Source organism: Gadus chalcogrammus, chromosome 7 (assembly GCF_026213295.1).
Source record: "Gadus chalcogrammus isolate NIFS_2021 chromosome 7, NIFS_Gcha_1.0, whole genome shotgun sequence".
NCBI classification, from domain to species: domain Eukaryota; kingdom Metazoa; phylum Chordata; class Actinopteri; order Gadiformes; family Gadidae; genus Gadus; species Gadus chalcogrammus.
The window spans coordinates 30,659,168-30,680,697 of NC_079418.1; the positions used below are offsets into that span (position 1 = coordinate 30,659,168).

General features: G+C 45.8%; 2 protein-coding genes across 2 annotated transcripts in view; both read right to left on the reverse strand.

Annotated features, from left to right (window-relative positions):
* Positions 1 to 844: 844 nt before the first annotated feature.
* The window catches only part of gemin5 (gem (nuclear organelle) associated protein 5), a 54,686-nt gene continuing 34,000 nt past the window's right edge, over positions 845 to 21,530 (reverse strand). Inside the window, exons 27-28 of the mRNA XM_056593618.1 lie at positions 1,812 to 1,899; positions 845 to 1,266 (exon numbers count right to left, since the gene is read on the reverse strand). Coding sequence (XP_056449593.1) covers positions 1,102 to 1,266; positions 1,812 to 1,899 — 253 coding nt within the window. The 3' untranslated portion in view covers positions 845 to 1,101. The remainder of the gene's footprint in view (positions 1,267 to 1,811; positions 1,900 to 21,530) is intronic.
* Positions 3,424 to 21,530, reverse strand: part of LOC130385219 (dipeptidyl peptidase 3-like) — a 34,596-nt gene continuing 16,489 nt past the window's right edge. The window contains exons 7-19 of the mRNA XM_056593619.1: positions 14,607 to 14,697; positions 14,306 to 14,436; positions 13,533 to 13,663; positions 13,228 to 13,286; positions 12,461 to 12,655; positions 11,388 to 11,500; positions 11,091 to 11,183; positions 10,925 to 10,987; positions 10,638 to 10,762; positions 9,208 to 9,328; positions 7,502 to 7,681; positions 6,871 to 7,033; positions 3,424 to 5,025 (exon numbers count right to left, since the gene is read on the reverse strand). Of these exons, the coding sequence (XP_056449594.1) occupies positions 4,880 to 5,025; positions 6,871 to 7,033; positions 7,502 to 7,681; positions 9,208 to 9,328; positions 10,638 to 10,762; positions 10,925 to 10,987; positions 11,091 to 11,183; positions 11,388 to 11,500; positions 12,461 to 12,655; positions 13,228 to 13,286; positions 13,533 to 13,663; positions 14,306 to 14,436; positions 14,607 to 14,697 (1,611 nt within the window). The 3' untranslated portion in view covers positions 3,424 to 4,879. The remainder of the gene's footprint in view (positions 5,026 to 6,870; positions 7,034 to 7,501; positions 7,682 to 9,207; positions 9,329 to 10,637; positions 10,763 to 10,924; positions 10,988 to 11,090; positions 11,184 to 11,387; positions 11,501 to 12,460; positions 12,656 to 13,227; positions 13,287 to 13,532; positions 13,664 to 14,305; positions 14,437 to 14,606; positions 14,698 to 21,530) is intronic.

Consider the following 21,530-nt stretch of genomic DNA (forward strand, 5'->3'; position numbering starts at 1 on the left):
TTTTCCCCAACCGGCATCTCGGATCCCCAGAATCCCCGGCGCGACCCCCGTAGGAGTCGCCACAGTATGCATCATTATGCCGCGTTTCCACTGCAGGGTGCGGTACGGTTCGGTTTGCAAAGGTGCGGTATATTGTAGTATTGTGAGGTCAGAGTATATAATGCAGTATTGTGAGGATACAGTATACATTGTAGTAATGTGAGGTCAGAGTATATAATGCAGTATTGTGAGGTTAGTATTGTGAGGTCAGAGTATATTATGCAGTATTGTGAGGTTAAAGTATATATTGTAGTATTGTGAGGTCAGAGTGTATAATGCAGTATTGTGTGGTTATCTGCTCATAGCCAACCATCTCCATGGTTACTGCAGCAACAGGCAGCAACGGCTCCAGTCCGGTCTGAGAATCCATTCCTTGTTTTGGAGTCGAGCAGCAGGTGAACCCTTTGATAAAGACGACCACTGACCCACGGGAGCATTGAGTACAGAAATATTTTATTCAACAGAAAGTGATACAGTATAAATGCTGCTATTGGGAGTTTCCACAAAGTAAACAAAGCGCAACGTTTTCGTACAGTCTCAAACGAAACCAACTAAACAGGGGGGACGGAGTGTCCTCCCAGAGGTCCTCAGGTGAGGAACCCCATGGGTGTCCTCCCAGAGGTCCTCAGGTGAGGAACCCCATGGGTGTCCTCCCAGAGGTCCTCAGGTGAGGAACCGCATGGGTGTCCTCCCAGAGGTCCTCAGGTGAGGAACCGCATGGGTGTCCTCCCAGAGGTCCTCAGGTGAGGAACCCCATGGGTGTCCTCACAGAGGTCCTCCCAGAAGTCCTCCCAGAAGTCCTCAGGCGAGGAAGGCCCGGGCCGCCCTCTGGGTGTCCTCCCAGAGGTCCTCAGGCGAGGAACCCCCTGGGTGTCCTCCCAGAGGTCCTCAGGCGAGGAACCCCCTGGGTGTCCTCCCAGAGGTCCTCAGGCGAGAAACCCCCTGGGTGTCCTCCCAGAGGTCCTCAGGCGAGGAAGGCCCGGACCGCCCCCTGGGTGTCCTCCCAGAGGTCCTCAGGCGAGGAAGGCCCGGACCGCCCCCCGGGTGTCCTCCCAGAGGTCCTCAGGCGAGGAAGGCCCGGGCGGCCCTCTGGGCGTCGGGGCTGCTGGCGTAGCGGCGCAGCAGGTCCCTGGCGGTCGTCTGCAGGGCCTCCGTCACCAGGGTGGAGCCCCGGGCCAGGTGGAGCACCACCAGGCTGCACTCCACCACGTCAGGGTGGCTGTACGTCTGGGGGGGACAGAGGGGCGCCGATCAGCACCGCCATACGAGGGGAGGGGCTAGGGCGACGCTAGGTCACGTTGAACTACAATTACAAAAAAAGACTTTTGCTAATTCCCCTTTTACTGTTAATGTATTAAATGTTTTTAAAACACCTTTTTATTTTTATTTTTTTCTCTCTACAAATTAAATATATTATTATTATTATTTAGCAGACGCTTTTATTCAAAGCGACTTACATCGGTTAATACACACGTTGACACACCGACGGCCGAGTCAGCCATGCAAGGCGACAGCCAGCTCGTCAGGAGCAGTAAGGGTTAAGTCTCTTGCTCAGGGACGCATCAACACTCAGCTAGGAGGAGCCGTGGTTCAAACTTGCAACCTTTCGGTTACAAGGCAACTGCTCTACCTCCTGAGCTAAGCCGAGCTAAGCCGACCCCCGGTTGTACTGACGAGTTGAGCTAGTAACAGGATGATATACAGTACATCGTTGGTAAAGTCCTTCCTTTGGAGCATTATTCAGAGTTAGGTCAAGTTGTGAGAGGTCAGACCTTGATGGTGTCGGGCAGCAGAGCCAGGTCTTTCTGGTAGAGGGTCATCTGGGCCGACAGACTCATCAGGGTCTCCGGCTCCTCCGGCCTAGAGACACAGTTTAGATACTGGGTTTAGAATTAGTAACACTCCCTCTGATAGAACCAGATACTGGGTTTAGAACCAGTAACCATCCCTCTGTTAGAATATACTGGGTTTAGAACCAGTAACCAGCACTGTAAGAACCATAGATATTGGGTTTAGAACCAGTAACACTCCCTCTGATAGAACCATAGATACTGGGTTAGAACCAGTAACCATCCCACTGTTAGAACCATAGATACTGGGTTTAGAACCAGTAACACTCCCAGATACACGTCTCCCCTTTTAGCTCTAAAGCCTGGTTCTAGTCCCCAGTGTAGCCCTGGTCCTGGTCCTGGTCCTGGTCCTGGTCCTGGTCCTGGTCCTGGCTCTGGTCCTGGCTCTGGCTCTGGCCCTGGCCCTGGTCCTGGTCCTGGTCCTGGCTCTGGCCCTGGCCCTGGTCCTGGTCCTGGTCCTGGTCCTGGTCCTGGTCCTGGCTCTGGCCCTGGTCCTGGTCCTGGCTCTGGCCCTGGCTCTGGTCCTGGTCCTGGCTCTGGTCCTGGCTCTGGCTCTGGCCCTGGCCTTGGTCCTGGTCCTGGTCCTGGCTCTGGCCCTGGTCCTGGTCCTGGTCCTGGCTCTGGCCCTGGCTCTGGTCCTGGTCCTGGCTCTGGTCCTGGCCCTGGTCCTGGTCCTGGTCCTGGTCCTGGTCCTGGCCCTGGCTCCCCTGCTGGTGGGCCCGGGCGTGGTGGAGCACTAGGCCGGTCAGCCGCTCCTGGACGCGGGCCACGTCCCGCTGGGTGGCCTGGTACGCCGCGTGGGGCTCCGACAGCAGCACCGCCGCACGCCTGCTCAGCGCCGTTGCCTCGGTAACCGCCGTCTCGGTTACCGTCGCCCCGGTAACCGCCGTCTCGGTAACCGCCTCCCCGGTAACCGCCGCCCCGGTAGCACCAGACAGCGATAAAAAAGTTCATTCCAAAAGTAACTTATTAATTACAAGTCTAAACTGGGCGGCAGTAGCTCAGGAGGTAGAGCGGGTTGGCTGGTAACCTGAAGGTTGTTCGTTCGATCCCCGGCTCCTCCTAGCTGAGTGTCGAGGTGTCCTTGAGCAAGGCACCTAACCCTGACTGTTAGCTCCCGACGAGCTGGCTGTCGCCTTGCATGGTTTGACTCCGCCGTCGGTATGTGTGCGTGAATGGTGAATGTGAGGCAATATTGTAAAGCGCATTGAGTGGCCAATGGTTAGAAAAGCTCTATATAAATGCAGTCCATTTACTGCGGAAAATATAAACATATTCCAAGGTGCCTTTTGAAGGAACATTGGAATATCTGTCTATTTCTTAGCCAGAGGACCCTAGCTTAAGACAAAAATAATTTCTGTCTATTTTTTAGCCAGCCCTAGTTTACGACAGCGGACCCTAGTTTTAGAAGTCATTTTACTTTTAGTAAAAGTATAGATTTTCAGTACTCTACCCACCACTGTATATATATATATTAGGGCTGTCAAGCGATTAAAATATTTAATCGCGATTAATCGCATTAATGTCAGTCAACTTTTTTTTCTATGCTAAATATCCCTTGATTTCTTTGTCCCATTAATTGTTCTCATTTTAATGCTCTTATCAACATGGAGAAGTGCATCGGCTTGCCTTGTGCAAATGTTTTTTTATTGATAACAACAATGGCATATACTGATCAAAACAGGAAGATACAAAAAAAAGCCTATAGTGCAATTAAACGATGAACATACAAACATACTGCCTTGAACATAGCAGTCAGGCTACTGCTACTTTGTACTTTGGTTTGCGTTAACGCCGTTAATAACGTGTTTAACTGACAGCCCTAATATATATATATATATAAATATATATATATACACACACACATACACAGTGGTGTAGTCCATTTTATTGTAGTGGGTATACTGTGATGATTCCCTCCCAGCCTCGTACAAACCCGTCCCACCGGTACGTGTACATGTGTGGCGCTTATGGGGTGTCGCACCACACTCACCAACGCAGGGGTCTACAACCTGCTGATTTAAGAGTATAACGATTATCAACAATCATGGAAAGCTGAGTAGGTTTATCAGTTTTAATAACAGTATGAACAAATAGAACACAAAAATGACAAGTTGTCCTTTGTATATCTATAGTAGCAATAGCACATGCTAAACAAGGACAAAATCTACTCAAAATAATTTAATGAACTATTTACAATCATGGCTAACCAGTGCATGAGAAGGAGATGACAGGAGACTAATGTTTCACTCTTTCAATTGCTCTAATTTGAGCTCTTACTGTTGTTATCTAACAGACCATACAGTAATTGAATTGTGTAAAAGTGTGAAATTACTGCACCTTAAAAATGACCATGAATTAGCTATTCTCTCATTTGCATAGTGATTAACATTATGAATTTCAATTGTGTATACCAACTGTATGTTTCCCTCCACTCTAACCAGGGATGCCTGTTTTTAAATTCCCTAGCCTGACACCCAGTCTGAAAGGCTGGCCAGGGGTTCTCATCTAAAAGTAACAAGGAGATATAAAGTGGGATTAAAACATTAGTCTTCTGTTGACTACTTGTTACGTGGTTTACACATTAATATGGGAGGACTGGACAAACACACGCACACGCACACGCACGCGAGAAGGAGGGGCTCGGCCCGCCAACTAACGTGCAGAGATGCAGGGGCAGCTTCGCGCTTCGTAACAGAGACAGGGCAGAGCGCGAGCACGCAGGGGGAATTTTATGAATGGTGAATGTAGGAGATAACTTCCCCTGCTTAAAGTATTTTATTGCAGTTATACCCAACCGGAATTTGCGAAAAATGAACACAGAAGTGAAAGATCTGTCACAAGACGATTGATACGTATCCGTGCACATTTTTAAGCGGGTATACGCAAATCCTGGTGCGTTCCTAGTGGGTATACAGCGTATACCTGCGTATCACGTAGACTACACCACTGATTATGCCCTTTAGGAGGAAGTGTCTGTAACGCGGCCGCTAATGGCACCAGCAGGGGGAGTCCCTCTTGCTGAGCTCCAGGAGGTCTGCCTCCAGTTGCTCTGCGTCCTCCTGGAAGCGCTCGGAGAAGGAGTGGATCAGACCCGCCGCACTGCCCTCGTACTCCACCAGCTCCACGGCCTCGCCTGGGAAAACAACAGCATCGTGGTCGTCATCCAAACCGACTTGCGATGAACCAACGGGAAACGGTGTCTAATCCCACTGTTCCAGCAGCCAGGAAGCCCCCTCGTTAATAACGTGCACGTACATGCTTTAAGAGACTCCATAAGAGAGACTGCGAGCCCCCCCTCTCTCTGAGGTAGACAGGTTGGAGGGCTACGGCGTAGTTGTGATTAAGTGAATCAGTTAGTGTGTAGGTGCCCTTTGGTATACAAAAACATAGTTTCTAAAATGATAAGCTGACCAAGGCACTTGTTAAAAAGCTTTAATAAATAGGCTGATTCATAATAGAATTCTTAAAAAGTTGCCAAACTGTTTCGGCTATTGTAGGCCTTCATCAGGGCATGAAAAATAATCAAGGTGTAACGGCAGGTATATCAAGTCATAGCTATTAGTAAACTCGCTCCAGCTGGAGTAGGCGGAGTCAACAATTGACTCATAATGCAGCCTAAATCATGTAATATGATCACAAAATACATACATATCCATGACAAACATAGAATGGATCCAGCGTTGAATAACAATCATAGCGTTTCAATCAAAATAATTTAAACAGTCACAAACAGCTCATTTAGTCCAAAGGCAGACCACCATTTCAATAGAATCATTCAATCCTGGGAATGCCACAGCATCTAGTTAATAGATCCAGCGACTTTCTTTTTGGTTCAGTGTTTTTTGTGCCCCTTACCTCCTAGAAGTAAGGGGCACATGATGAATCCCTATAGCGGTGAACAGTATGCCGTTTTCATTATGTGCTTCTCTGAAGTGTCTTGTCATAGCATAATCAGTTTCCTATTATTGGGGCATTCCTATGCTCAGCGAGGAGTTCTTGCGGTTGTCGTTTAGTACGCCCAACATAAAAAGCATCGCACAGAGAGCATTCCAAAACATAAATAGCATATGTAGTCTTACAATTTATGAAATGTTTAGTAGTGAATGTAGTGTGACTGGGTGTACAGTTAGGCACTTTAGGTAGCCATGTGGTCTGTTTTTTTGCTGGTAGATGACTATGCACCGGTCTATCACCCAAAGGAGGTGTTATTCTAAAGGAGAAGACAGGGTGCTCTTTAGAAACATCATTTAACGAGTCATCACATTGAAGGAGGTTCCAATTCTTTTTAATTATATTACGTATAGTGTATGAGTCAGTGCTATAGCATGTGGAAAAGAAAACCCTGTCCTTTTTAGCAGTTAATGGCTTACTATAGAGCAGAGAATTACGGTCAATAGAGCTGGCCCTCATCAGAGCTGTGTCAAGAACTTTGGAGGAGCAATCACGTTCTTTGAAACGATTGTTAATTAAGAGGTAATCTCTGGGATTGTCCGAATGGGATGTTCTGAGTTAGTGTAGGTGGAGGTGCTCATGCTGGTTTAAAAGGTTGCATCAGCGATTCTAGGCAAGCTGTAGGCAGCCTGTGCCATGAGATCGTACACATAAACAAATGGTAGCCTACTACCAACCACTCCCAAGCCAAAATAAATAGCATTCCAACCAAACACCGACAAGAGTTAGGATGTTGTGGGGTTTTGCGCTGCGTTTTTATTCGATGCATGAACCACGGCAGGGAGGGGCGAGCTGGCTCCGTTTGTTTGGGATCTGCGTCAAACACCAACAGAAGTGACGTCGCCCAGCGTCGCTGATACAACCTTAAACTCAAGACGCATGATGGTTGATTTCTGCCCCCCCCCCCCTGCCGTATGAGCTCACTGTCCGTGTGTTTGGAGTGTGGGGGTGGTCCTCAGTGGATCCTCTTAGGCTGTGATACCCCGTGCATCAGTCCACCGTCCCTCCCCAGGCCGGGGCAGCGTACCTTGGACCCTGGTGTTGGCCTGGACCAACATCTTGCGATCCTCCTTCCTCAGCAGCACCGTGTCGCGCAGACGCAGGAAGTCGTGCGGCCCGCTGTCCGTCACGGCGGAGTAGCCGTCGTAGAGGGCCCGCCCCCCCGCCACGTCCGCCGTCGCCTTCAGCACCTGGCGCGCGCGCGCACACACACACACACACACACACACACACACACACACACACACACACACACACACACACACACACACACACACACACACACACACACACACACACACACACACACACACACACACACACACACACAGGAGAAACCTCACATTACAGCCCCCCAATATTGTAAATAAAGTTATGTTGTGGTTCGCTTGCTGTAATGCCCCAAGTGAGCCCACTTCTGGAGAGAAAACACACAATAACGAAAATAAAACGTTTCAGTCAGTTCAAAATAGAGAAATGTGTAAAATACAATGTTCTGCACAATAATAAAGTAAATAAATAAATAAATAAAAAATGTAAGTACCCGTTCTGCATATTCAATCAGCAAGTTTCCAACGTTTAACGGCATGACATTAGCATAAATCTATTTTTGGTCCTAAAGCCAATGGTTCATGGGTGGGGGGGGCGGGGCCTCGTACCTGCAGTTTGCAGAGGAACCTCTGGATGGCGCTCTTGCCCACGGTGTGGATCTTGGTGCGGACCAGGGCGATCCTGGCGTCGGGCCGTCCGTCGGCGCCCGCCACCTCCTCCAGGCGCACCAGGCCCTCTCCGGCCTCCAGCAGCACCCGCAGGATCACGAAGCGGGCCTGCATGTGGGCCTGAGGACCCCCCATCGGAGGGGTTTGAGGACGCGGCTACATGTATTGTCTACATGTATTGTCGACCACAGAGTTCTGATTGGACCGGCCGGAAAGCTGACCGTAAAAAGACCAAACCGTCCGACTCTAAACAGTCGCATGGAAAGAAAAACGATTACATGTCTTTATCCCATCAATATGACACACTGAGGAGTAGAGTATGGGAGAGCTGTGCCGTGCTTATACACCCAGTGTATACAAGAAGCAGCAGCAGAACTCCATGATGACTTATTTTTTATATATATATATATATATATATATGAGCTGTCAGTTAAACGCGTTATTAACGGCGTTATTAACGGCGCTATTAACGGCGTTAACGCAAACCAAATTTAATTTTTTACTTTTTTTTTTTGGCCTCAAAACAAAGAAGCAGTAGCCTGACTGCTATGTTCAAGGCATATCTTTGTATGTTCATCGTTTAATTGCATTATAGGCTTTTTTTTTGTACCGTCCTGTTTTGATCAGTATATGCCAATGTTGTTATCAATAAAAAAACATTTGCACAAGGCAAGCCGATGCACTTCTCCATGTTGATAAGAGCATTAAAATTAGAAAAATTAATGGGACAAAGAATTCAAGGGATATTTAGCATAGAAAAAAAAACACGATTAATCGCGATCAATCGTATTTTTGAGTTAACTATGGCATTAATGCGATTAATCGTGATTAAATATTTTAATCGCTTGACAGCCCTAATATATATATATTTATACCACGGTCTGCGGGAATACTCGATTCTGATTGGATGCAGGGTGTGCATTAACTCCTGATATACGGACACCTGGACAAGTAGTTCCGTCAAATTGTCTGTTTACCGTTCTCAATTAATGCGCTAGCTGGCGTATCGTCTCTAAAATAGTAGTAACCATAGCAACGGGAAACAAAACAAAGCCGAGCGGACTATAATACCTCCCGCTACCTCCCGTTCTAAAGTCGTAGCTATGGCCCGTCCTAATTACTGGAGGAGTGAACAACGTTTCCGTTGCATGAGAACCCAACGGGCGTGTAATGGTGGTTCCGGGTATTAGTCAGACCCTCAGGCGTAACCAGGCAAACAAATGTATGTTTTGTGGAAAACTTTATGTTCAGATTGTAAAACGCATGAAAATATAAATGAATGGTCTTAATTTGGTCACCGTTGGTAAGTGACCGTGGTATAAGCGGGATAATGCCCTTCGAGGTGTCCATTATCAGGAATTAATGGACTTCGCGGAGGCAACCGTCCTCCGCTTCGCGTCGGACGGTTCACGCCTCCACGTCGTCCATTAATTCCTGATAATGGACACCTCGTCGGGCATTATCCCTTACATATATATATATATATATATATATATATATATATATATATAGTGATACATATCTCAGAGGAGAAAATATCGCTAAACGATTTTTTCCAATGTCGTTCGTCCCTAGTATACGCTGTATGGATGCGTAAACATCAGCTGATCCTCATGACGATAGAGAAGGTGATGCCCGTCCCCTACCTGTCTCCAGCTGCTGCTCTCTGGGGTGTAGAACTCCAGGCCCAGCAGGCCGGCGCGCACCATGTACAGCCAGTTGATGTACACCACGTCCTCGGCGTCCTGGCCCTCGTGGCCGAAGATACTGACGCACACGCAAACCAAGGAGACACGGTTACACATCAGCATGGCCCACTGTACGTTAGAAAGATACAAAACACAAGCCGTGTAAACTGCATGAAACTGATTCAATGTATATGCAACATACAGAACAGGACTAGGTACTAAAGCAACAAAGTAAAAGCTAAATGTTCTGCACGTGTTTATGTAGTTAATTCTTTGAGTAAGGTGTACTTACCATTTTTTTTTCTTTTTTTTTTTTTATTATATTTACTTATTTATTTATTTATTTTATTATTATTATTATTATTATTTATTTTTTTCCACAATGTCTTGTTTTTTAAACGATTTATGATGACTATATGCTCTGTAAGGTGACCTTGGGTGTCTTGAAAGGCGCCTCAAAATTAAATGTATTATTATTATTAATTGCGGGGGAAAAACATAATGGAAAAGGATGAGGTTTGTTATGAACATCAGGTATAACTTTAACTGTATAACAAGCATAACTGTTAGTGTGTGCAGCTGTCACGTTAAAATTGTACCGGGGGCGAAAATTGTACCGGCATACGTCATCGTTTGTTTACATCCTGACAACCTGACAACCTGCCCTGCAACAGACAACGCGATGCAGAAAACATGTTTCCAAACGACGAAATAACATAATACAGATAGCGGATCGCTATCTGTATTATGATAGATAGCGATAACACTTGTTTTTACTTTATATTTGTATTGTATTTAATTGTTTAATCGAAACAATAAAACAATTTGCCCGCGAAACGGGAGATCGCGTCAAATGACGCGTCAAATCACGTAGGAAGGTTCTTGAACATTCTAGACTATGAAACCTGCTTAAAACAATCAGTTTACTAGCTAAATTCGATTAAACAATTCAATACAATACAAATATAAAGTAAAAACAAGTGTTATCTAGCGATCCGTTATCTGTATTATGTTTCAAGAACCCTCCTACGTCATTTGACGCGATCGCCCGTTTCGCGGGCAAATTTTTTTATTGTTTCGATTAAACAATTAAATACAATACAAATATAAAGTAAAAACAAGTGTTATCGCTATCTATCATAATACAGATAGCGATCCGCTATCTTTATTATGTTATTTCGTCGTTTGGAAACATGTTTTCTGCATCGCGTCGTCTGTTGCCGGGCAGGTTGTCAGGATGTAAACAAACGATGACGTAGGCCGGTACAATTTTCGCCCCCGGTACAATTTTAACGTGACACCGCCATAAAGCATCTCTCAAAGGGTTTATGTGTGGAGCGGCCCCCGGAGGCTCCAGCTGTCAGGAGAGCTCGGTGTCCCTGCAGTACCTGACGGCGAGCTTGTTGAGGCAGAGGTAGAGGCCAACGCACTCGGCACGGCACTCCTCATAGGACGAGGCGATGGTGGAGAACCTGCTGACCCACGTCTCGTTGCCACGGTACCAACTGGTCACCTGTAGACATGACACACACAAACACACACACACACACACAGAGACACAGACAGACACACACACACACACACACACACACACACACAGACACACACACAGGTGAATGTCAGAAACAGCTTAATATCGTTGGTCACTTGGCACCTTCTCAGTGCATACGCTCACCTTCTCTCCGGTCACCGGGTTGATCAAAGTGTTCTGGTCGAAGTTGAATTTGCCCTGATCGTCCTGTCGAGAAGCACATCCGTTTAGTCTGAGGTTGAAGCCTGTGAGGCTAACGTAGGTGAGCTCCTACTGTTTGCTGGCTCTATATACAGTCGACGGGACTGACCTGAACAAACAGCTTGCCACTGCCGTGACCCAGCAGCTCATGAAGTCCAACCTGCATCTCGAAGGACGGCCCCATCCACTTAATATAAGCATCCTGCAACATACACACACACACACACACACACACACACACACACACACACACACACACACACACACACACACACACACACACACACACACACACACACACACACACACACACACACACACACACACACACACACACACACATCACATTCTCGGGAGTGCACGTTGCTGAAAGTGGTGTGGAGAAAGTGCACGTGTGCTTGCCAACCTTGTCGTCCTCCTCCAGGAAGGTAAGCTTCTCTTTCTGAGTAGCATAGGCTACAGCCAGAACGTTGCCTAGCGAAACGTTCTTGAAGCCCTCCGACTGTCTGATGTCATTATCTACAAGCACACAACATCACCCAACGGTTAACACACAGTTAACAGCTATCCCAGTGCGTCTGCGGACATGGTGGCGTGAAAAACATGCTATTGTTTTCAGTCCATTTAACGGAAAGATCAACATGAACAGCTTTGTTTAAAGTTATGGACAACTGAAATACTATTATTATTATTGAGGGTCAACAAGGTGTTCTTTAACATCCGATAAAAATGTTGCATGAAATCCATTGCAATCTCAGTCCATACATTTCCTTTGATTCCTTCAAGCAAATTAATGGCTAGAGGGGAGGCGAAGGGGGAAAACCCTGCAACCCAAGACCGAGGTTATTATCTGACCTTGAGACTAATATACTTTGATAGAAAGAATTCCCAAGATATTGGGTCGTTGATCCATCCCACTGATGTCACGGTCATGTAACGCTTCTAGATTCTGTGTTGTCTGCGTACAAGGGTTGCCTCGGTGTGGACATTTTCACACCGAGTAATACGCTCGTGTCAACACCGGTATTACCGAGTATAAACGGTATTAACTTTGAAACTATAGGTCAACCGCCATCTTCTCCGTCAACTCTCCTCTCACACTCGGTGACAGCGGCTGGCAGCGCGCCAATTCTCGGCGTCTTATAACGTTCTATATATAATAGTATAATATAATTGTATACATCATAATATCACGGCCAAAAGCTCTGTGCGCCTCCGGATGGCCGTAGCGCGGGGAGCTCACGTAGGGATTGGGCTTCGCGGGGTTTGTCTACCGGCGTTGCTATGGTAACCGCTCTTGTAAGGAAGCGCGCCAATTCCCTTCCGCACAGAGCAGAACTGTGGCCTATTCTACACATTTTAATTTTCTTAATTATATTATTCATTTTTACTGAATTTGTTTTTTATTACTGAAAAAAATAAATATGGTTTTGCAACACGCGTCGATCCCGTGGGTCGGCGGCGGCGCTGGATACGTACAGTTGGGGATGTTGATGCCGGCGGGGACGCCGCTGCCGGCGTAGGTGAGCACGTCCAGCGAGGTGAAGTCCGGCTTGAGGAAGGTGTCCTTCTCAAAGTCCCGGGGCCACGGCAGCTCGGGCAGCAGCACCTCGGCCGAGCTCACCAGCTTGGCGAAGCGCTCGCTCATGGCCTTGTTCACCACTGCCACGAAGCCTGGGCGGACGAGGACACGGGTCAACGGCTAGCTGGGAAGACAAGCTCAACCACCAGGGTATCTGCAGATTTCAGCAAGTCAAAAGACTTTTTAAGACCTTTTTAATACCACCTTGAATGAAATTTAAGACCTAAAACACTCAATGGTGGGGGGGGGATCCTGCTGTATTATAACCCAAGCATAGCATGTGTGTCACTCAATGAGACTCATTCACCTACACATTGTCGCAGACTAGCTAGCAAGCACGCAGATGATCATTTATATATGCAGCTAGCAAGAAAGAAGCCTCTCTACACGTCCTTCCTGAAAAGTCCAACGAGAAAAATAATGCCCCGACAAATTTAAGACCTTGAGTTACAGTATTTAAGACCAGCATAAAACATTTGGGACGAATTTAAGACTTTTCAAGGCCTTACATTTAGAAACATGAATTTAAGACTTTTTAAGACTTTTTAAGGATGCGGACACCCTGGCTACAGTGTGTGTTGGTCTCGGGTGGAGAAGGACCCGCTAAATTGATAATAGTTTTTAATAACCAGCTATTAATTACCGCATTAAAAAGGGAGCTTACCTTCAAACTCTCCCCTGGAGCCATAGGGGTCCCTGTAGCTCTCTATGAAACCTATGTAACTGAGAGGAGGAGGAGGGAAACATAAGGTCAAAATATAACACCAGGTTAGTTTCACTGGAATCGATGTCTTAACCACAACATTCCACAACAAAGAACATGCCATAATAGCACTGCTTCAGTAGGTTGGTACAAAAAAGGGGCAGATGTTCAACATTCCATGAGCCTATTCTTCGAGGGAAATGGTCCAGGATGTGGAAAAAATGTGACGATTCAGTTAAGAGATCTTGTGATTCAGATGCATGTACCTCTCAACGGTTGGCCCCTTGTCTTTGATCCAGAAGCGCGAGCCTTCCTTGTGTGCGTCGATGGAGCCGGAGGTGAAGCTTTGCCGGTATCCCTCCAGCATCTTCTTCTGGTTCTCACTGGCAGCATGGGCCTGTCCATTGGGCAGGGTTTATGGGGAGATGGAGGGCAGAAAAGTTCTGAGTCGAGGAAGGACATTTCATTGGACTTTGACAGAGCCTGTATCCGGTTCTTTGCCTGTGTACGTCATGTTCTTGAATTACAGCGCTAAAGAAATGGATGTTTCCAACAAAAACATGATGATTCTCCATCTTCTCCTGTCTCTTACAAGGCTTAGCTATAGCGAGCCGATCTGATTATAGAGACTGGCCTCCACATTCTTCAATACTAACACAACCCTGAACATGAACTTGCATGTGGACGGACGGCCTGCGTATCCCGTACCGCAACAGCAATCAGACGGACAGTTTAGTCAGTTCTTCCTTGCTGTTCCTTGAGCTGAAGGTTTAGGGTGGGCCTGTGAAGCCTCTTATTATTCTGATAAATGACCATGCACTTTGTTCCAAATATGTTGTCTCTATAAACTGCACCCCTTTACGAATACTATTTTTCATTTAACATCTACCAAAATTTCAACCTAAGACACATTTGCAAATTACACAAATAAATGTATGCAGAGTTTGCTCTGGGAATCGTGCCAATCTGGGATCAATACGCACCGCCCCCCCCCCAACCCTGACCCTAACTATGCTCACACAAACAGCCGCCCCCTCACCTGGGCCTCTTCGAGGTAGTGGCAGACTCTCTCCATGATCTGGGCGTAGTCCCCCCTCTTCACTGTGAACTCTTTGTCTTCAAAGCTGAAGCTGCCGCAGCGCGTCTCCCCCTCTCCGTCGATGGCGCAGTCTGCACGGCCAAACAGTCAACACCTTGTTTCAGGCAATCCGCACAACGAATGACCCCAACCCGTGTGCCTCAACAACGCAAGTATGGTAGCAATACTGGGATTGATCAAAGATTCAAAACAAACGCTGTTGACCCTTATGCAACCCTTATACATTTAACACACACAGTACCTGACGTCACTGCCGACGCCAGGCGCACCTCGTAGCTCATCTTCCCCCCCTTCTCCGTTTTGAACAGGCGTGTGTTGTAGGCAGACAGGTTCTATGGACACGGACACACACACACACACACACACACACACACACACACACACACACACACACACACACACACACAGACACACACACACACACACACACACACACACACACACACATACTCCCGCGCCATAACTTGAGAGACCATTAGTCAGGACTGTCATCTGCGGGGCCCACCCTTTCCAGGGCTCGTACAGCTCTGACAAAAATCACCAATGATCAGCAACAGTCATATATTACAAAAGTCTGTTTAAATAAGCAGAATTCCAAAAAAAAGTTTCATAGGAGTCAGGGTGGTCACCTTTGGGGACCACTCTCACGCTTTGTCACTTATTAGACCCATATTACACAATTCTCTTACAACGTCACTTTTGAGCCCCTGTGTTACACACCTCTCTAAATCTGTCACTTGTTGCGCCCATTTTACACACTTCTATGTGTCACTTATTGGACCCATATTGTTACACACCTCTCTAAATCCGTCACTTGTTGCGCCCATTTTACACACTTCTATGTGTCACTTATTGGACCCATATTGTTACACACCTCTCTAAATCTGTCACTTGTTGCGCCCATTTTACACACTTCTCTGTGTCACTTATTGGACCCATATTGTTACACACCTCTCTAAATCTGTCACTTGTTGCGCCCATTTTACACACTTCTATGTGTCACTTATTGGACCCATATTGTTACACACCTCTCTAAATCTGTCACTTGTTGCGCCCATTTTACACACTTCTATGTGTCACTTATTGGACCCGTATTATCACACTCTCTGAATCTGTCACTTGTTGCGCCCATTTTACACACTTCTGTGTGTCACTTATTGGACCCATATTATTAGCCACTTCTCACTTGTGGACACTATGTTATCAATGTCTCTAATTAATAATCATTAGATTTTTGGGCTATTGCAGCATAATATTTTAGAATTAAGTTTTCAGATAGTAGTGTAGGCTAATGCTCATTGAGGGTGGAAAAGGTGGCAAAAGTTAAATCACAACCTACTATTCATTTATGTGCACAATTTTGGAATGAAAATGATCAAAAAATGGTTACCTAAAAGGTGGTTAGTTTGTCTTTCTGTATTTGTGTGTGTCTGGCTTGGAAATGTAATCTCAATTTGGCAACCCTGACTACGGCACGTGCACATTGAGAACACATGCCGTGTTTACACTTCACAACAACAACAAACCAAGCTAACATAGCTGCATACTATGGCTGAAGTTAAAAATGAGTGAACAAACCACAAACTCTACCAGCCTCGGATTTAATAGCTCAATGTGGATCATTCTCACTCACATGGAGGTGGTTTGGCTTTGAAAACACTGATGTTGCTCAAAAGACGCCAATCTGCAAACTATGTCAGAAAGCGGTTGCCGTCAAAGACAGCTCGTCAACGAACTTGTTTCACCATCTGCAAATTAACCACAGCACAGAATATGAAGAATATGAAAAGCTTCGGCAGTCAGCGGTCGACCACGACCGGCCTGCAAGGTACCGACAAGAAAACACAGCGTCATTCGGCAAGGGAGTGCCTTACAACAAGAAGGGCAACAGATGGCAAGGAATAACAAAATCTGTCACCACTCTTTGTGCAGTATTTGACGCATAAAGGTTGGATTTGGAGACTTAGTTTTGTTCTTGCTTATGCTGCACAATTCACCTTCCAGCACAGCAGTCAAATGTGTATCCACATTCTAATGTTCATGCCTTGTAGTTCAAATATGATGAGTATTGTTTACATTAGGGGGAAGTGTCAGTTTAAAATGCTCTCATGATAGTTTGTTAGTGCAATATTTTATAGTGTAAATCCTATAAGCCACTTTGAAATGGTTTACGTATACTTGCACTGAATGATCTCAATACTTGCACTGGTGATTTCAGTGTTTTTGTATTGTACTTACTTGAATGACTCAGTTTTAAGTTAATAAATAAGACTTGTTTTTCTTGAACAAGCTGTTTTTGTCAATATTAGCATTAACATTTAATATACTATTAACAAGAGCGAGCTAGAGCAATAGGCCTTTGATGCTTTTACAAACACATTTTTGAGGGATGCAAAATATCGTCAATTATCGTTATCGGCAAAATCCCAAAAAATATTGGGATATTGATTTTTGTCAATATCGCATACCCCTATCTGACACCCCATGCCGATGTGTGCCTTACACAGCACAGCGAAACGGGAGCACACAGGTGGCACACAGCGTGCACGGGAGAAGAGAGCCTCAGACTACAAACAAAAATGATAATTTCTGCATATTAATATTCATAGAAAATAGACAAAGCACTAAATCTTGTGAAAATCCAACACATTCTCACTCCGAGCGCGTCGATTTCTGACGAACGGTCAGTGACTTTTGCTTCAGTTTCTGACGCAAAAGGGTACCCTTGCGCTGCTTTTTTAGACGCATGGGGTTTTCAACTAGTTACAATGTAACCCTTTGACGGGGGACCCGATGGCTGCACATAGAGACGCTATGAGCATTCATATCCCATTGGCTAACGGAGGACCTTGCGCTTCTTTTTTCGACGCAGGGGGTTTTCCACTCATTGCAATGTAATCCCTCCACGGCAATATATGAAGCTATGAGCATTCATTCCATTGGCTAACGGAAGAGCCGATGGCTGCACATAGAGACGCTATGAGCATTCATCCAATTGGCTAACGGAGGACCTTGTGCTTCTTTTTTCGACGCAGGGGTTTTTCCACTCATTACAATGTAATCCCTCCACGGCAATATATGAAGCTATAAGCATTCATCCCATTGGCTAACGGAAGAGCCGATGGCTGCACAATAACGGCGATTTTACAGTGACATCTGTGACATTCCTCAACACAACTACACCAACGTGTCCTTGTTAACAACCCAGTCGCCAAGAAAAAACGTTCTTGGCGACGCGGAGGCGACGCGACGCGTCGGACGGTTCACGCCTCCACGTCGTCCATTAATTCCTGATAATGGACACCTCGTCGGGCATTATCCCTTACTTAATCTACTACTGAGTGTGTAGGGAGGTATTCTATTTTTTTCAACGGGGCTGAATCCAGTCACTTGACCGTCATGGTTGCTATGGTGGTTGCTATCGACCGCCCCCTCTACTCGTGGCTCTAAAAACCACGCGGCAAAGGAGCTGCCGTCAATTGGGTTGTTTTTGTCGTAAACTAGGGTCCGATGGTTGAAAAATAGACAGATATTCCAAGGTATCCTTAAAAGGCAGCTTGGATGTGTTTATTTTCTGCAGTTTAGACTTCTTCTATAACTAATTTTTGAAAGCAAAACACCAAGCTCATTGATTTAACGAGGGAGGGTTATTTGAAGCAATTTATTCAATAAATATTTGTGAGAGGTCATTCCTTCTCCTGATTTTACTTCCTATTTATGTCTAGGGTAAACCCCTACTGTCCACAAGCATCCCCCCCCCTCCCCATATGGATTTGGAGAATTGTTGCCACGTCCCAGTGGTGGAGGTATCATATATATATGAAAGAGGGCATTCAATTATAGCCTACTACAATGATCAATTAGGAGGCCGAAGCCCTAAAGGAAGTGATGCAATAGGTGACTGAGTCGACAACATTTAAGTAAGCTGTATAGGGTCTCTTATATATCAAAGGGGGTCTCAAAGGACGCATACGCTTCAACCTGTGGCTCCAGCACTACAGGAAATGACTCAGCAAGTGCTCCATCTCGTTGCAACTCACCCAGCGGCTCGCTTGCAAGATTTTGGCCTGAAGTTCTTCCCAGACCTACACCCTAGCCATCCAACATGCATATCTGAGAATCAGGCCTCTCTTTAATAATGACAAAAAGTTATGAGAGAAACACACATTAACTTTTTGTTGTCTCATAAGCGGCGTGGTGCCGGCTCCTTTTGACCTTTTGACCCCCGACTTCAAAAACATGGCCACAGGCCAGCTGTGTCTACACACCTTTAGCCACAAATGTACACCTCCATCCCACAAAAAATGGGGACTAGAAACTAACCTCTGTCTTATGTACATTTACTGTACTGTTGGAGGTCACGCCCCTTTGCCGACCTTTTCGAGATAGCTAGGGATGCTAAAATGTTTCTACACATTTCCCGGGGCCCCGTGAACGACATATCCGAGATTTGGAGTTCTAGCCCTTAGAGAAAAAGTCTGTAGTCTATTTTATTGTAGTGGGTATACTGTGATTCCCTCCCAGCCTCCTACAAACCCGTCCCACCGGTACGTGTACATGTGTGGCGCTTATGGGGTGTCGCACCACACTCACCAACGCAAGGGTCTACAACCCGCTGATTTAAGAGTATAACGATTATCAACAATCATGGAAAGCTGAGTAGGTTTATCAGTTTTAATAACAGTATGAACAAATAGAACACAAAAATGAAAAGTTGTCCTTTGTATGTCTATAGTAGCAATAGCACATGCTAAACAAGGACAAAATCTACTCAAAATAATTTAATGAACTGTTTACAACCATGGCTAACCAGTGCATGAGAAGGAGATGACAGGAGACTAATGTTTCACTCTTTCAATTGCTCTAATTTGAGCTCTTACTGTTGTTATCTAACATACCATACAGTAATTGAATTGTGTAAAAGTGTGAAATTACTGCACCTTAAAAATGACCACGAATTAGCTATACTCTCATTTGCATAGTGATTAACATTATGAATTTCAATTGTGTATACCAACTGTATGTTGGCTGACATTTACCTAACTTTTTTTCCCTCCACTCTAACCAAGGATGCCTGTTTTTAAATTCCCTAGCCTGACACCCAGTCTGAATGGCTGGCCAGGGGGTTCTCATCTAAAAGTAACAAGGAGATATAAAGTGGGATTAAAACATTGTCTTCTGTTGACTACTTATTATGTGGTTTACACATTAATATGGGAGGACTGGACACACACACACGCACGCGCGCACGCACGCATGCACACACACACGCGCGAGAAGGAGGGGCTCGGCCCGCCAACTAAAGGCGGCTGCATGCTTCAGCGTTGGTGTTACGTAGTTGCGCAAAATTTACTCAAAGCAATTCATGCTCCCTTTTAGGTTGCGCGTGTTGCGCGTGTTGCCAAGCAACTTACCGCCAGAACAGTAGGTGGAGTAATATGTGGAGGAAAGTTTTTCGTTGAAGACGACCTCGAGAATGACGTCTTTGTCTGTGGGAGTCGTTGGTTTGTTTATGTGCCAGATCGTGTTCTCCCCATACACAGTGAATGATGGCAACAGACAGAGGAACAGGGGTGATGAAGTTGTTGATCATTGGGGTTGTATAAATGTGCATATCTCTCTACATTTTAAAACGACATAATGTGTTGGCAGCAAAGTTAACTTCACTTCAGGTTAATGCTTTTGTATATGAGCCTGCCGGGTGATACTCCAGACAGGAAGTAGTAACCAGACCAGCAAACCAATCACAGCCTTGCAGGCTGGGCGGCTCGCGTAAAAGCTTACGTAAAAAATGACGCAAGTCTAGAAAAATCGCCCGACGCACGCAAGACGTGAGAAGTCGCGCAAGGGGGGCGCAAGGGCGCGCAAGGGCCTCTTGCGCTTGCGCTTACGCTTACGTAACCGAGCATAAACCAGCCTTAAAGGCGGCTGCATGCTTCAGCGTTGGTGTTACGTAGTTGCGCAAAATTTACTCAAAGCAATTCATGCTCCCTTTTAGGTTGCGCGCGTTGCGCGTGTTGCCGAGCAACTTACCGCCAGAACAGTAGGTGGAGTAATATGTGGAGGAAAGTTTTTCGTTGAAGACGACCTCGAGAATGACGTCTTTGTCTGTGGGAGTCGTTGGTTTGTTTATGTGCCAGATCGTGTTCTCCCCATACACAGTGAATGATGGCAACAGACAGAGGAACAGGGGTGATGAAGTTGTTGATCATTGGGGTTGTATAAATGTGCATATCTCTCTACATTTTAAAACGACATAATGTGTTGGCAGCAAAGTTAACTTCACTTCAGGTTAATGCTTTTGTATATGAGCCTGCCGGGTGATACTCCAGACAGGAAGTAGTAACCAGACCAGCAAACCAATCACAGCCTTGCAGGCTGGGCGGCTCGCGTAAAAGCTTACGTAAGAAATGACGCAAGTCTAGAAAAATCGCCCGACGCACGCAAGACGTGAGAAGTCGCGCAAGGGGGGCGCAAGGGCGCGCAAGGGCCTCTTGCGCTTGCGCTTACGCTTACGTAACCGAGCATAAACCAGCCTTAACGTGCAGAGATGCAGGGGCAGCTTCGCGCTTCGTAACAGAGACAGGGCAGAGCGCGAGCGCGCAGGGGGAATTTTATGAATGGTGAATGTAGGAGATAACTTCACCTGCTTAAAGTATTTTATTGCAGTTATACCCAACCGGTATTTGCGAAAAATAAACACAGAAGTGAAAGATCTGTCACAAGACGATTGATACGTATCCGTGCACATTTTTAAGTGGGTATACGCAAATCCTGGTGCGTTCCTAGTGGGTATACGGCGTATACCTGCGTATCACGTAGACTACACCACTGTGTGTACGTATGTATACATTTGTGTGGGTACGTATGTTTGCTATGTATGTGGACGTATTTTTACGTATATGTATCAGTAAGTATACGTATGAATACGTATGTGTACATATGTTTACGTTATGTGTACGTATGTATGAGTTTGTTTAGCTATGTGTACGTATACGTATGTAAGTGTACATATGAATAAATATGTATGTGTACGTTTGTATTAGGATACGTATGTATACTATGCATGTATTCGTATGTATACTTTGAATGTGTACTTATGCATTTGTATGTATTGAATAGAATAGAATAGAATAGAATAGAATAGGAAGCTTTATTGTCATTG